General features: G+C 42.6%; 1 protein-coding gene across 5 annotated transcripts in view; it reads left to right on the top strand.

Annotated features, from left to right (window-relative positions):
- LOC139558614 (semaphorin-4A-like) overlaps nt 1-17781 on the top strand; it is a 51268-nt gene that overhangs the window by 8568 nt on the left and 24919 nt on the right. For all 5 annotated transcript variants that reach the window (XM_071373850.1, XM_071373851.1, XM_071373847.1 and 2 more), the window contains exon 2: nt 8911-9157. In XM_071373850.1, coding sequence (XP_071229951.1) covers nt 9061-9157 — 97 coding nt within the window. In that variant the 5' untranslated portion in view covers nt 8911-9060. The remainder of the gene's footprint in view (nt 1-8910; nt 9158-17781) is intronic.

Raw genomic sequence — 17781 nt, 5'->3', positions numbered from 1 at the left:
AGCAAAGTACAGAGAGATCCGTAATAAGGCGAAGGTTCAACTTCCAACAGGACAACGACCCTAAACGCACATCCAAGACAACGCAGAAGTGGTATCGGGACAAGTCTCTGAATGTCCTTGAGTGGCCCAGCCAGAGCCCGGACTTGAATCTGATCGAACATCTCTGGAAAGACCTGGAATTAGCTGTGCAGCAAAACTCCCCAGCCAACCTAACAGAGCTTGAGAGGATATGTAGAGAATAATGGGAGAAACTCCCCAAATACAGGTGTGCCAAACTTGTAGCGTCATACCTAAGAAGAATCGATGCTGTAATCGCTGCCAAAGGTGCTTCAACAAAGTACTGAGTAAAGGGTTACGCACAGCAGGTCTGAATATTTATGTAAATGTAAAATTTCATTTTTTTAACGTTTTATTAGCAAACATTTCTAAAAACCATTTTTTTGCTTTGTCATTATGAGGTATTGTGTGTAGATTGATGTAGAAACAAAACAATTTAATCTATTTTAGAATAAGGCTGTTACGTACCAAAATGTGGAACAAGTCAAGGGGTCTGAATACTTTCTGAAGGCACTGTATCTGGGCTGCACGGTGCGACTACAGCACGCCTGGATTATAGACTACGGATTATTTGAGAAAGTCGCAGAAAAAGCGCTCTGTTGCTTGCCTTACACACTGTTCTCTCAAGCGATCATATTTCCATCCTTCAGACTATTCCAGTTTTATCTCGATTTAGAATGACCCATTATCAAATGAGCAGGGTCAGAGGAAAAAAGACATGTCATCCACCTATGCGCTTGAGGCCGCTATCCCCCTTTTCTTTTGGGTAGGCTACTCCAGTTATTCCACTCCATGCATCAACTTCTGTTTGAGGAGCATGCAGCCTCTCGCTGCACGACAGGTGATATTCCATACGGACGGTAGTGAGAGATTCTGTAGCAAAAGGTATCCTAATGTGTCACCCTATTAATTATGAAAATATTAAAACATGTCATATTACTAGGCTATTAAATATCAATACAAATTCACTATTGTAGGCTAACTCTGTAAGCCGCCCTGCACAATCAATGAACGAACAGCATCGCCTAGGCCCATAGGTTACATTTACATTACATTTACGTCATTTAGCAGACACTCTTATCCAGAGCGACTTACAAATTGGAAAGTTCATACATATTCATCCTGGTCCCCCTGTGGGGAATGAACCCACAACCCTGGAGTTGCAAGCGCCATGCTCTACCAACTGAGCCACACGGGACCAGGTTCTCTCCCAGACTCATTGATAAAAACTTTGGAGTGTACCACAAGGTAACCAGTCCATCCAGTATTCATAATACCTTCCACGTTCAAAGACTAGAATTTGTTTAATTTTGGAATATAGGCTAGAACAATTAAAGACATCTTATATAAGAACAATTTTACACGATTTTCTGCTGTGCGTAATTTGCTGTAAGCTATGTATTGTATAACGAACGGCACAATCATTATTCTATTTCAGTTTTTTCCCCCAGACTTGATGTCAGTGGTTAGAAGGACAATAGATCTTTGAGTACCAGGCCATTAGTGAGTTAGACAACCAATGCATGTCCTGAATCCATAGGAGGAGATTACCTCGTAACCGACTTCAGTGGGTAAATGCTCACCTTTTGATAGCCACTGGCATACCATTTATTACAGAGAATCTGTATCCTCTTGCCTATTGGCGACTTAGCGTATTCAAGCCTGTCTCAAAATGCAACACTGCACCTTTAAGACCAAAAGAATACTCTTCACATGACTCTCTTTTCAAAGATGTCTAGAAATGTACTCGTTTTGTGCCGTTGTAGGAAGCAATCACTCTCCTATTGCTGACTACAAATTATCTATAACTGGGCTAAAAACTCACTAATGAGCAAAGGATATAAACAGTGTGCACACGTGGCTACATGCAGCTCTCGCGTTGATCTCAAAACAAGCGCATCTACTCATGACCGTTCATGCTGTAAACACATTCCAGTTCAAAGTAAATGGCACAGATCCATATGGCAATGGTCTATTTAAGCAATAAGGCATGAGGGGGTAAGGTATATGGCCAATATACCACGGCTAAGGGATGTTCTTATGCACAACGCAATGCGGAGAGCCTGGATACAGCCCGTAGCTGTGGTATAGTGGCCACATACCACAAACCCCCAAGGTTTCTTATTGCTATTATAAACTGGTTACCAATGTAATTAGAGCAGTAAAAATAAATGTTTTGTCATACCTGTGGTATACGGTCTGATATACCACGGCTGTCAGCCAATCAGCATTCAGAGCTCGAACCACCGAGTTTACAGTTGCATATAGGCCTATTGCAGCCATGACTGTTTATGCCGCACCGGTATGTGTAGAGTAAGGGCTGAGTAGTGGGTGTCAATGTAATAGAATCCTACTCCGATGCGTTCTGCCTACAAAAAAATCTCTTTGAATAGTTTGTTTTGGTCTTTTGCATTGAAGTGGCTATTATTGCGTTGATTCTATCACATTTTCCACAGTAAAAAGAAACGTTGATGGTGTTAACAGGGAAATCTCTAGAACAGTGGTCACCAACCTCTTCTGAGTCAAGATCACTGAGTCAAAATGCAAGCCGATATTTATCTACGATCAGATTTGTTTTGCTTAACTTGCCATGCCAAAGCATTGTTTGGGGCATTGCTCATTCATACTTTTTAAAATCATTTGCTTTTTATTTTACTGGGCTGATGGTGCCTGCATCTGTTGGTCAGTCTCAGCAGAGGGAGAAAGCAGCAGACTGAGGGTCCGCCTCTCAAGATCCCTCCACTCTCCCTTTACTCTACTGACACTGACCAAAAAGGTACACAGTCATCCAGCTGCTAGTGAAACTCGAGTCGCACCGCATCATGCACAAATTCATGTTGTTACTCCTGTGACCAGACAGAGAAAGTGAAATATTCCTCTATATTAAAGAAGACCCAAGCTGCTAATAATAACAATGCAAGCCTATAGATGCACTTTCCTACTTATCCATTACTGCTGCACTGCTTGTCGTAGCGCTGAGTGGAAATGGGTGTTGACAGTGCTGAGTAAGAAGTTTAAACATGAACTCACTCATAATAACAGCATCTCTTTGCCATATGTGTTGACAGTTTTCTCTTGTCGTGGTTTTAAACATTTTGAATTCTCACAGTATCAACTTTTCTGTAGCTTTCTTTTATGGCTGCTACGTGGCTGCAGACACTGTATTCTGAGCCATTCGATTGGCCAGCAGTAGGCCTATAGTGCTCTTGATTTCCTCTTTGGGACCGCCGGGAAGGCAGAGTTTGTACCTTCAGACACATGACATGGTTCAAAATGGCAACTGTTTGCCGACCCAGCGTGCAGTGCAGCTGAATGGGTGCACCTACTGCCAACAGCCCCCCCCCTGTCCCCCCAATCGAATAGGAATGGCTTGGAGATCGACCGGTTGGTGACCACTGCTCTAGAAAGTTGGGTGAAGTTCAATCTCTCTTTGTGGGCGTATATTTCTCTGTGGCAGTCCGGGGAGCTGCATGGAAGTCTCGGGGCTAGCGCACACACACACACGCAGCTTAGAGGGAACATTGGTGACAACACTAGGAACGACCCAGAGATCTTTGAGCTATGTGGGTTATAGTGACAGCAGGGCTCATCTCGTCACATGTTTGTCACGCTGGAGGTGTCACATGGACATGCTGGCGTCCCTAATCCTTCTTATTCTGATGTTCATGGACTAGTAGTCTTAATGATTCCAGTGAGTTTTTATACTTTATCACCCAAGTATAATAACTCAATGCATGTACATTAAGTTAACGCTCAATGTCATCAATGTGTGCATATCCCAGATCAGTGGTTCCCAACCAGGGGTACTAGGACCCCTGGGGGTATGTGGTCTAGCCACAGGTGGTACTTGAGAAGACTCATTAGACTTACTGGTAAAATGCACAATAGTGGGTACTCCAGGCAGAGTCAAATTCAGTTGGTGGTACAGTAAATGAAAACTGTTGGGAACCACTGACCCAGTTTACAGGCTCAATCTAGGTGATGGAAAAACCAGGCAGATTTTCCAGTGATGTAACCTGGTCTACCAAGCCTGAAAAACCGGTTCTGCAAAAGCTGGTCCCTAATAATTGTAAGATCCCCCAGACAACGCTCTGTTTTCTATTAGTGCCCTGCAGGAATGCAGCATCGCCTGAGCACATCTCGCCCTACAAGTTACCAGCATCCTTCACAACACTGCCCAGAGAGGTAGAAACAGGGTGAGGGAGAGAGAAACTGAAAGGGAGAAAGAGAGATTGACACTGCGAGAGAAACCAGGGTGGAGACAATTGGAGAAGCTTGGAGAGGCAAAGACTGACCACCAAGGAGATCTCGGCTCTGCTCTCTGAACTTTGAACCCCTTGGTGAATGAATGTTTGAGATGTGTTTTTTTGTTTTGCTGGAATAGGGAGATTAGGAGCTCCTGAATTGGATGTTTTCATTCTACAGAAGGAAACTCTGAAACCCCCAGAAGATGGGTCACCCTGACATAGGTGAATGTACTTTATATAAAGGTGAAATAAGAAAAGACAAAACTAACCAAGGACATACCTGCTGTGGAATGTGTATGTTCCAAGAGTAGGCTAATTAGGCTATGCTTGTTCACATTTTGGACAAATGGCTGTTGTAGTAGATGTTGTGAAAATATTGTACATTTTACATTAGACTTATTTGAGTTAGATAATATTCTCCAAAAGGGTTGTGGCAAGACAGATGAATGGCAGGTATATTTATAGTTCCAGTAGATTGACTTGGAACGATTACTCAGATTAATGATGAGATCTGTTGGCGAGGTGCTTCTGTCTAGACAGCCTGAGACTTCAACCTGTCCTCATTGCCACGGGTAAAGGCTGACATATCTGTGCTAATCCTCATGCCTACAGCATCTGTGTAATCCTGTTATGTCACTCTGACAGGGGTGGACTCTGTTCTTGATTGGCCTATTGACCCAACACCGAGTTGGCACCGTCTATGGCGTTATGGGGGCTCCTCGCCATGTAGAGCGTACTTAGGTAGGGCCCTATAAAATCCTGGATGTCGAGAACGCGGACGGAATCACGGAATCCAGACATTAAAACGGAATTCAACAATATTCGAAAATGTATAGAATTTAGTAGTAAATATATTCTAAAATGATTTTGACCAAGAATATCATAAGACGTGAACATATTGCATAAATTGCATTTGCCTTCAACCTTCTGAAGCACAGTGTTAAATAACACTGTGAGAACAATATTTTTGGGGATTTTATTACTTTTCTTATTTTTACGTTATAATAAGGTTGGTAGCAACATGGAAAATCATTGTGTAAATCTGAGTCGCTAGCTTGCAAACGTAGCTACACAATAATATCAAAGACAATATCAGCATGTAACGTAGCTAGTTAGTGCACTTCACATTTAGGTGATTTTACAGCGATCAATTGAGGACTCTACAATCTCACCATGTTCAATCTGATCGTTGTGCCTCAGAGTAGAGTCAACATTCGCAAGGGCAGATATACTTTTGAGAATTGAAACGATGGATGGATCATTGGGGATCATTCAATATTCCCTTTTGTTGTTCAGTGAAATCATCCCAGGTGAAGAGTCAACTCATTTAATTACATTTCAGTTTGTAACTAAATTATTATTATTTTTTTTCTCTTGGAAGGATTTTATCATTTGCAATTGTCAACTTATGAGAAGGTAAAAGGTTTCTGTCTCCATATGATATGGTAAAAATATCCAATGCAAAAAATCAACTACATTTAAATGGTATTAATATTAATTAGCATATTCCCGTTAATTCCCACGGAAAGTTTCCACCTCTGAATGTGTCCCAAAATGTGCAAACCTAATCGTGACATTACGTACATGCAACGAAAATAGGCACGTTTCTCGACATATGCACCGACTGTGAGAAGGTATTGCGTGATGATTAGCTTAGCAACTGCGTGACGCAGCATGACAACGTGAACTTATGCTGGGTGGGACGTTATACGTTCCTTCATTCATTGGATTTCTAGCTCCTTTCTATAATATCTCTGGCAACGGCACCATCCAATGCACCCTGGACTAAAGAGCTGGACAAATAGGAAAGATGTGCTAGACCCTCCTTTTAAATTACACATTTCTCTGGGTAGGAATATTGCAAAAATATGATCAATGGCTCCTTCGAGAGAAGACATCCTCCCTACTTATGACATCGGCCAGTATTGAAATCTGACATGTATGATAGACATTTTTTCAATCTGAAAGTTGTATTCCTATTAACTTCATCACGGTGCTACGTCACACCTTCTGGATTTCTACCTGGTTGAACGCCGATCACTTGAAAACATGAAATGCTTTTAAGAGCAAAAACCTGAATAAACAGGAACAATCTTAAACCTGGAAAAACTAAACAAAGAAAAAGTAGTTTTGGGGAAAAACGGAATTAGACTAATCTAAATAGATTTTACATGGCCCTAATTATCTTGCACAGTAGATATCAATGAACATATTGGTAATGCATTTCCCTATATCATTTTCTTTTAAAAGGATCATATTGTTGTGAGCAGCAGTCATTTCAACCTAGTGTAGAGTAGGTCTTATCTGTATTCGTCACTGAACCCCCGTGATGTTCGGTATGTCAACTATCACTTTGAAATTCCATTTAAGTCCAAAATCAGTTTGTCAGGTATTTCTCTAGTTATAACTGAAATGACAGAATTTTATACCATATGAATCATCTAATTTAATTTAGGAAATTCCATGAGGTTTCTAGTAATGTTTTCCCCTAAAGAGCCTGTACTAGTCTGAAGTAATTTATTCCTCTTAATGCAGACTGGGGACGACTGATTTTGGATATGTTTTTCTGAACTTATTAGATCATTTTAACTCTGTCACATGACAGAACTAAAGAACCCTCAGGTTGATGGTGCCTTGTTATGATCTATAATGCTCAAACATACTAGTGGTTTTGCTTCATAGTGTAGAGCATCGTTTCCCAAACTCGGTCCTCTGGACCCCAGTGGGGCCACATTTTGGCTTTTGCCATAACACTACACAGCTGATTCAAATGATCAAAGCTTGATGATTAGTGGGTTATTTGAATCAGCTGTGTGGTGCTAGGACATACAGTGGGGAGAACAAGTATTTGACACACTGCCGATTTTGCAGGTTTTCCTACTTACAAAGCATGTAGAGGTCTTTAATTTTTATCATAGGTACACTTCAACTGTGAGAGACGGAATCTAAAACAAAAATCCAGAAAATCATTTTATGATTTTTAAGTAATTAATTAGCATTTTATTGCATGACATAAGTATTTGATCACCTACCAATCAGTAAGAGTTCCGGCTCTCACAGACCTGTTAGTTTTTCTTTAAACAGACTCCAACCTCTCCACAATGGCCAAGACCAGAGAGCTGTGTAAGGACATCAGGGATACAATTGTAGACCTGCACAAGGCTGGGATGGGCTACAGGACAATAGGCAAGCAGCTTGGTGAGAAGGCAACAACTGTTGGCGCAATTATTAGAAAATGGAAGAAGTTCAAGATGACGGTCAATCACCCTCGGTCTGGGGCTCCATGCAAGATCTCACCTCGTGGGGCATCAATGATCATGAGGAAGGTGAGGGATCAGCCCAGAACTACACGGCAGGACCTGGTCAATGACTTGAAGAGAGCTGGGACCACAGTCTCAAAGTAAACCATTAGTAACACACTACGCCGCCATGGAATAAAATCCTGCAGCGCACGCAAGGTCCCCCTGCTCAAGCCAGCGCATGTCCAGGCCCGTCTGAAGTTTGCCAATGACCATCTGGATGATCCAGAGGAGGAATGGGAGAAGGTCATGTGGTCTGATGAGATAAAAATAGAGCTTTTTGGTCTAAACTCCACTTGCCGTGTTTGGAGGAAGAAGAAGGATGAGTACAACCCCAAGAACACCATCCCAACCGTGAAGCATGGAGGTGGAAACATCATTCTTTGGGGATGCTTTTCTGCAAAGGGGACAGGACGACTGGAACGTATTGAGGGGAGGATGGATGGGGCCATGTATCGCGAGATCTTGGCCACCAACCTCCTTCCCTCAGTAAGAGCATTGAAGATGGGTCGTGGCTGGGTCTTCCAGCATGACAACGACCCGAAACACACAGCCAGGGCAACTAAGGAGTGGCTCCGTAAGAAGCATCTCAAGGTCCCGGAGTGGCCTAGCCAGTCTCCAGACCTGAACCCAATAGAAAATCTTTGGAGGGAGCTGAAAGTCCGTATTGCCCAGCGACAGCCCCGAAACTTGAAGGATCTGGAGAAGGTCTGTATGGAGGAGTGGGCCTAAATCCCTGCTGCAGTGTGTGCAAACCTGGTCAAGAACTACAGGAAACATATGATCATATGATCTCTGTAATTGCATATGATCTCTGTAATTGTAAGGTTTCTGTACCAAATATTAAGTTCTGTTTTTCTGATGTATCAAATACTTATGTCATGCAATAAAATACAAATTTATTACTTAAAAATCATACAATGTGATTTTCTGGATTTTTGTTTTAGATTCCGTCTCTCACAGTTGAAGTGTACCTATGATAAAAATTACAGACCTCTGCATGCTTTGTAAGTAGGAAAACCTGCAAAATCGGCAGTGTATCAAATACTTGTTCGCCCCACTGTATATCAAAATGTGCACCTCTTTGGGTCTCGAGGACCGAGTCTGGGGAAACTCTGTCAGAGGAAGTGGCCTCTCCTCCTCCCCCCCCCTTCTCGTGAGAAATTAGTCATTCCCTTGCATGCAGGCTCTGTCCACCCACATCTCCACCGTGCTAAGGGAGTACTGCTCTTCTCTCTGACCCTCCCTCCATATCTCTGTATTTTTCTCTCTCTCTCCATCTCTCTCTCTCTTTCTCTCTCCCTCAGATGCGATGACGGCTGCCTCCAGAGACCAGAGGAAGTGGCTTTTGCATCGGTGCTGCCCCCACAGACCCAGTGTTTGACATCTCAGACAAGCACCAGCCACTTTTCGCCTGACGCTAGCTCCCTAGCCCTGATTTTGCTCTTTGGGTCATCATGGAACACCAAGGCCTACTCTCTATCATCGTGGTCATTCTATGGGTTATGGCTGTGTGTGTGGCAAGGCTTACCCCCCGGGTCTCCTTTCCGATGGGTAAGTCGAAACACATTTTATGATCTTGTTAACTCCTCGATTTGTGAATATGAACTTTGAAATTGAGTGATACATTTCAATGCTTTCAGTTAGTCTCACTGTCTTGAAATGAAGTGACAGTCGCTTAAAGCAAAGTACTTTGCAGCTGTGATACGCTCCAGTGACTGTCTAGTTATGGATTTGTGTTTTTTGACTTAAGAACAGATCAGAAAGACACTCGTGGTGTGAATGCTTGTCTGTCATGCCCTGCTTGGGCTGAAGACACCCACCCAGTCCTCAGACATTTACACGTCCAATTTAACAGTGCTCCCGTACTTGTGTCGTGATATAAAAATGGTAAGGACCTGGAATGGCTGGGTAAGTATTGATATCTGTTATGGTGGTCACTATTAGAGCTCTGGTATTAACTGCATCCCTGACATGACAAGATGGAGGTTCAACAGGTCAGAAGTGCCACAGCGCTAACAGAGTGGAAATGCAACCGTGACTGACGAGCGAGGCGAATCATTTCTCTTGATGAGGGAGTTTCAGCTTTAAGTCGTGTTAGTTCAGTCCATTATCAAGAATTGAATCAAAATCAAAATCTTTGTCGTCTGTGTATGGTGGTGCTGTGTTTGTGCACATTGTATTGCTAGGTCCAAAGTTGTCCCACGTGAGGCTATTACAGGTCTGTTGCCATACATCATTTGTGGATATTCTAGAGAGGGGAATAAAAGTTGAGCTGAACCGATGCTCTGTTGTCTTTCGTACAAAGCACGGCTCTCTGCCATCTTAAGAAAAGCTCACGGGTTTTGTCCCAACTAACGAGCTACTAATGGGATAAGCATTATGGTTAACGAGACAGCCAGCTGATGACATCACAATGGTTGAACTGTTTGGTTGCATCGTCTTCAAAGCTTGTATTCATTACTATCGTTAAGGGGCTGGGTAAAAATATATATTTTTGTGATATGGTTTTTAAACTGTTTCAGTTTTTGTTTGCTCCAGTTGTGAGTATTGGAAGTTGTGACATAAAGTAAATAGCATCCACTGTTGGCCATTTGTTTGTATAACAATACTGTTCCTGCCTTAGTTTGTACTGAAAATGGCTCCATTTCTAATCAAATATCTCGTGATGCACGGTATCACACACAAATATTTACCTTTTATCTTTCTAGAGTATGGATTGTGGTTCATTTAAAAGCTGTGTTGTCTGTTGTGACCGAGGCTCTAATGGATTTATACCTAACATCGGAAGTGTTGTGCGACGCTAAATATTGAGTTGCCGAGAACTACTCAGTAAAACAAGGAAATAGTCTGCAGTGTCATGAAGGGAATCGAACAGGCCCTTGGCTTGCAAATATTACTGGACAAGATATGGACACTGGCACAATTTGGACAACTGTGTCAAGTCCTATAATGTTCATAGGCCCCCCCCCAAAAAAAAAAAAATCCCCACAAATTATTTTTCTTTGTTATGTTTTTTAAAGGTTTCTGTAAAACGTTAGTTTTTCGCTCTGAAAATCACGTGTTTTAAGGGAACATCCAATTTAGTTGTTTTTTGAATCCACAACAATGCTTGAACCAAAACAATGCATGAACCTACTTTTGAGGTCTGGTAGAAAAATAAAAATAAATGATTTTTGGGTGTAGTTACCCTTTAATGCAAGTGCACACCAGAAAGAGGCCGTTGTTTGGTTAGCAATGTTTCTGTAGCGCTCATGTGATTGCAGAGTTTGCAAAACAAATGGCCACTGGATTGATGCAAACAATCGTAACTACAAAGTAGCCTAACGTTTAATTGAGAAGGTTTTTGGGAAAGCCTTTCCATATCTGCTTGAAGGTTATCATTAGCATTATAGCTAACCGCTAAACAGTGTAGACGTACGCACGCACACGCAGGCATTCCTGTGCCGTTTCAGAAAGTTGAAGGAAAATACTAGTCACTGATGCATTTTGTTCATGTCTTATGATTTACAATGAATAAATCGAATAAGTTCAATACATTTAGTTGCTTTCCTACAACTCTGTGATTCTATTTGCGTTTATAGGGCCCTAAGTTCACATTAAGAGGACCTGCTGTATAACACAAACGGAAGCCCAAATGGGGTCCGACTACAAGACAAGGAAGCGAAGATGACCTGATTGAGGAGAAAAAGGAATGTGAAAGCTGATAGATTTGCTGTAGGTGAAGCCTTTTGTTTTCTTTGTGGCCTGGAATGAATAGCTCCGTTGTTTGGGCACAGTATCAGATAAGGTTGCGTGTGTGTGTTTTGTATGTGTTGCACAGGAATAGTACAAGTAGGGGTCACTCATACCCTTTTCACAGTATTGTACCGACCCAAACCGTTCTTTGCTGGCTTGGACGCATCTTCTCACATTGTCCTTTTTCAGCTTGGTTCCAGCAACAGGCCGTTGCAGTATAGCTAAGCTCAGCTCAGTAGTGTGAAAAGGGTAAGCTTTTAGTTTTCGCTGGAAGCCTGACTTGAACTCCTGGAAAAATGCCCATTCTCATAGACAATTGCCAACACCCCATTCAAGACCCATTTTCCCACACTCAATGATACAGCACAAATGCTAAGTTAGAGTTGACAACACTTCCTCCATCTAGGGACACAAGATCAGCATCTCCACCAATGCTGAATGTGTAGGGCCTGGGATTACGGTCTGAGGTGCTGATCTTTGATCATTTCCTGAGAGGTGAATGTAGACAAAGCTGCTTCAGGGTCTTTTCTCCTTTCAGATATCACTTAAGGAGGGTTGGCGGCAGGCAGGGGTTTGGGGAACTTAATAGAAACCTGTGACGTCCCCCTCCTCCAATGCAGCTCGTAAAGGTGATTAGCTCTGCTACCTGTGGCTGGGATGACCAAGAGAGCCTGGCAGTCTGATGCCTTAAGACCTGCCTGCTGCTTTAGTTTGGTTGTAGTTAGGGATGCACGATATGTCTGTAAGCATATCGGAATCGGACGATATTAGCTAAAAATGCCAACATCGGCATCGGTCCGATGTCTAGTTTAACTCTGATGTGCAAAACCGATGTCAAAGCTGACGTGCATACTTATATAACATAGGTAGATGAGGTAATGACACCACAAAAAATACATCTCTACACGTGTAACACAGCATTCCTAACCTAGCCCACAATGTCTGCTGTGTGGATCGAGCAGTCAACAAGTCGAGCAGGAATTTGAAAGAATAACAACATTTCAGCTAGACAACCAAAGGCGACATCCATTAACGCCAAGATAATGGAATTCATTGCACTTCGAGGACTGGTACACACTACCAAGCAGGTGCTATTTTTCAGATGCTGCCCTACCGGAGTTGCACAGTATTGTTGAAACTCACATCCAACACAACTGACATTTGGACCAGCAATGTCAGCCCCATGAGCATTAGGAGTCTGACAGCTAGGGTTGCACATTTTGGGGAATATATGGGAATTAATGGAAATATATGCAAATTAATGTTTTGCATTGGATATATTTACCATATCATATGGAGACAGAAACATAAACATTTGACCTTATCACAAGTAGACAATTGCAAATGATTAAATCTTTCCAATATAATAATTTTAAAAAATGTATTTACGAATTGAACTTTAAATGAGTTGACTCTTTACATGGGATGATTTCGCTGAACAACAAAGGGAATATTGAATGATCCCCAATGATCCATCGCATCTCCCAAAAACGTTTTCAACATACATCTGTAAAATGATAGTCTAGAAACTAAAGCTTTGGTTGTCTTCCTCTCAGTCTTCCATGTCTTCTCCCTGGACCTCCTCGATGTCCACCTCTTGAACATCAGACTCTGAAGCATCATCTTTACTGTCACTTTCCAACCTTGAGGATGGCTCGTTGTCAGGCTCAAAAAGTCTCAAATTTGCCCAGATGGCCATCAATTTTTCAACCCTTGTATTGGTCAGCCTGTTGCGTGCTTTGTTGTGTGTGTTCCCAAACAAGGACCAGTTGCGCTCTGAGGCGGCTGATGTTGGTGGGATTTGGAGGATGATGGAGGCAACAGGGGAAAGAGCCTCAGATCCACAAAATCCCTTCCACCAGGTGGCTGATGAGATACGTTGGCACAACTACCATATTGCATCTCCATCCCAAAGCCCTTGCTTGGAAGTGTACTTTGCCAGACTGCCAAGAACCTTGCCCTCATACAGGCCAAGGTGGCGAGACGGTAGTGATGACACCATAGGCCTTGTTGATCTCTGCACCAGACAGGATGCTCTTGCCAGCATACTTGGGGTCCAACATGTACGCTGTGGTGTGTATGGGCTTCAGGCAGAAGTCTTCACGCTTTTTTATGTATTTCAGAACTGCAGTTTCCTCTGCTTGGAGCAACAGTGAAGTGGGCAGGGCAGTATGGATTTCTTATCTTACATCTGCAAGCAGAGTCTGAACATCAGACAGGATGACATTGTCTCCCTCAATCCGTGCAATGGCTACTGCTATAGGTTTCAGCAGTTTCAGGCTGCTTACCACTCTCCCAAAATACATCATCCAGGAGGATCCTCTTGATGGGGCTGTCCATATCGGCAGACTGTGATTTGGCCATTTCTTGGAGAGACTCCTTCCCTTCCAGGAACCTTTCAAACATGATGACACCACCACCCCAAAGGGTGTTGCTGGGCAGCTTCAATGTGGTGCTCTTATTCTTCTCACTTTGCTTGGTGAGGTAGATTGCTGCTATAGCTTGATGACCCTTCACATACCTAACAATTTCCTTGGCTCTCTTGTAGAGTGTATCCATTGTTTCTAGTGCCATGATGTCCTTCAGGAGCAGATTCAATGCATGAGCAGCACAGCCAATGGGTGTGATGTGAGGGTAGGACTCCTCCACTTTAGACCAAGCAGCCTTCATGTTCGCAGCATTGTCTGTCACCAGTGCAAATACCTTCTGTTGGCCTTCAGCTCATCTCCAATGTAGAGACTGGTGTGTCTGTTGTCCCTTGTGTCTGTGCTCTTGTAGAATACTGGTTGAGGGGTGGACATGATGTAGTTAATTATTCCTTGCCCACGAACATTCGACCACCCATCAGAGATGATTGCAATACAGTCTGCTTTCTCTATGATTTGCTTGACCTTTTAGTAAATGAGTAGATAAAGCATGTCTGGTTGGAGGGGTGTATGCTGGGCTAAGAACATTCAGAAATCTCTTCCAATACACATTGCCTGTGAGCATCATAGGTGAATCACCTGCATACACAGCTCGAGCAAAACATTCATCAACATTTCTCTGACTACATTCCTCCATTGGGTCAAAAAAACTTCTGATTCCAGGAGGACCATGAGCTGTTGCTCTCGATAAGGTGTCTGATTCATCATTCTCACTTTTCACCTCGAAAAGAAGTAGAGGGACTTTTCTCAGAGGTTGCTTGTTGTGAGCGCTGAGGGAACTTTATGCACTTGGCCAGATTATTCTTCATCTTTGTTGCATTCTTCACACATGATTTGGCACAGTATTCACTATATTTGCTCCAGTGAAATGTCTCCACACATCAAATAAAATAATAATAATACAATTCCATGTTCAGATAAATAGTTAAGCAGTTAGATTAAACAACTCCTTTGTAAGATATGTTTTTAAATGAAACATGTATGGAAACAGGTGAATTAACACTCAGTCAGCAGGCTCAAGCAAGCCAAAACCCACATGCTAGCAAAAACTAACTAGCAGAAATTGTTAACAAGTTAGAAATGATTTAAACACACTTTATTGTGGGCTGCTATTTACTAGTTTACAAAAAAATCATGTCATATAAAATATATTCACCCCCACCCAGTATTGTGGGGCGGCAGGTAGCCTAGTGGTTAGAGCGTTGGACCAGTAACCGAAAGGTCAGGTCAGGGATTCGATCCAGCAACAAGATAAATATCTGTCATTCTGCCCCTGATCAAGGCAGTTAACCCACTGTTCCCCGGTAGGCCGTCATTGTAAATAAGCATTTGTTCTTAACTGACTTGCCTAGTTAAATAAAGGTTAAATACACACATTTATTTTTTCGTAATTGTAATCAAAACTTACCAGAAGGCATGTAGTCCTTGGCTGACAGTGTAGTAGTGTGGGCTCAAGAGCATCTCATTAGTATGCAAGATCTTGAGAATCAGCTGCACATGTGATGGAAGAATGCACTGTGCATGCAGAGGGTTGCAATTCTATTGAATTGGGGACAGATTAACCAAAATATGCCACAAGACCTAGAATTGCCTTATGTGTATCCCACAAAAAAAGGTTCACTGTTATAAGCTGAGTGTTTTGATGAATTTAAGCAACATTCTCCAAATTCCAGGGCTTGACTTCTCATGGAAAGTTTCCAACCCTCTGCAACTACTACTGACAGCACAGTGGGTCGACAAGGATTTTGTACTGAGGAAAACCGTATTGCATGCTCAAGAATTTGCTGGTTCTCATACCACTGCTGCCATTTCAAATGCATTTGAGAGCATGTTTGAAACTTGAACACTCCAAGTCCCATTCGAAAAAGTAACTTGAGAAATAAGCTCAACTGTGTCTGCAGCAGACGTGATGTCATGGCATTGAAACACCTCAACAAAAATGCCAACACAGACCGTCGGGTTAACTTGGAAAAGTACTCTACTAGAGGATGTGAACAAGCGATTCGGTGGCATTCTCTCTGAGCCTCTTCACTGTGTCGCCACCATGCGCGATGCTAGGTACAAGGACCGCTACGATGCAGACCAGAAACAGGGTTTGCGTGAAATGTTAGACACAGCTGGACAAGATGGAAAAGGACACAGTGCGCACCGATGAAGAGGCCACGGGTAGACAGAGCTGAAACTTCACTGCTTGACATGTATGATGAAATCCTGGTTGAGACTGAACAAATGAACAACGAAACAGCACAGCAAGTAAGTGATGGGGACACTTAAATACTTAGAAAATAACTTTTTGGTCAGGTGTGTGTTCAACTTTTTAACTGTACTAGAATGCTTTAAAGGCCGCAAAAAAATGTTATATTGGTATTTTTGTAAAGGAAAATATCGGATATCGTTATCGGCCAAAAATGTCATATCGGTGTATCACTAGTTGTAGTCTTATCATTTTCTCACAATAACATTGCGTTATTGGCGTTTGTGTACAGGAATCGCCTAACTTACAAAGCGGTTTGTCTTACAGTATGTTAGACCTGTGGTCAAATCAGTATAATAAGTATTTTATGCTTTTCTCCCAGTTTGCCAGGCATAGCTTATTAACAGCAATATCTGGTCTAGATGTCTAGAATTGACTCGTTTTAAGAATATGGTGTAGAAATGTTTACCTCAGGTGTTCAGGGCAGGTGCAGAAACTAATTTGTGAAAAATGTGTTTTCTGCTCACTCTCTGTTAGCTAAATGAGTACAAACACATTTTTGATAGTGTGTGAGAGCCAAGATACATGGTTGAGATGGACAACCACGTTTACAAGCTAAACTCCTTGTGACCCTACTCTGTGCTGTTTAGAATTCCACAGAATAGTGTTTGAGTTGGCCATCAGCGAAGACCTGACTATCACTTTACAGAACTCACTCATTTTTGTTGTGTTGACATGAGGATTTTTGGAGTTCCTCGTCTCGTTGGTCTTGAGGAAATGCCCTTGGGCAGTACATTTCTGCTGTTTGCAAACTCGCTCATCCATTTCCATCAGGCTTTACTTAACCACTCGGTCTCAGACAGTGGGGCCTCAGTCGGCTGGAGCCAGCCACTAATGTAGTAGCCGTCACGCAATGTGGAACACGAGTTGTGTACACATGCGTGCGCTCACACCCACACACATTTTATAGATACACAAGTTTTAGTGAGTGATGTTTTATTGGGAGTGTGACACAAGGAATCACACAAGTGTTGATCTCATTAATGGAGAGAAATGGATGTCCATCACGGTAGTTATTTCGATTCAAAATGGCATCAAATTGCCAAGAGAAAGGGAGAAACATGGGTCCTGTATCCACAATTGTGTTCAGTGTGTGTGTGAGAGAAAATAACCTCTTAGGATTAGTTTCCACTGAGGTCTCTTCATTTCCTCACTGAGACGAGCCTTAAACCCCGGTGTGTGTCTGTATGTGTGTCCAGATAGCGGAGGGATGATGACGCGTGCTGACAGATACGGGACGGGATCCATCCTAATCCCCAGGATGACAGGTCTTATCTACCGTGTTGCGCAACAACAGCCCCTCCCCCACTCCACTCTCTTTCTAAATGGGTGACTGCTCACACAGTAGCCCAGCTGTTGCTCATTCATGAGTAACCAACCCATGACCCATAGAGCAACACTGTAGTCGGGAAATGCAGTATTCACTCCGTCTGTCAAATGTCTCGCATGGCTAATTCTACAATGTGAAGTGTTTGTTTGTAGCTCACAGATGTTTTGGACTTCTAGATACGAATGTTTGTTACTATTTCAAGTGAAGTCAATGTGACTCTTTAAATGTAAACTCATCTCTTTAGCCGATATCCTGCCCCATCTTCCACTCCATCTGTGTTGCGTTAAAATACCTGTCTGAAGGCACGTGAAACAGCAAAATCAACTGTTTGTCTGGGCAAGGCCTCCTCTTCACGGCCTTACTCAGGACCCCTGTGAATCCCGTGCCAAGCTTCCTGGGGTTGCGGACAACCTTTCACTTGAACGGTTGC

Source organism: Salvelinus alpinus, chromosome 29 (genome assembly GCF_045679555.1).
Source record: "Salvelinus alpinus chromosome 29, SLU_Salpinus.1, whole genome shotgun sequence".
NCBI classification, from domain to species: domain Eukaryota; kingdom Metazoa; phylum Chordata; class Actinopteri; order Salmoniformes; family Salmonidae; genus Salvelinus; species Salvelinus alpinus.
This window is presented reverse-complemented; position numbering and strand designations above follow the sequence as displayed.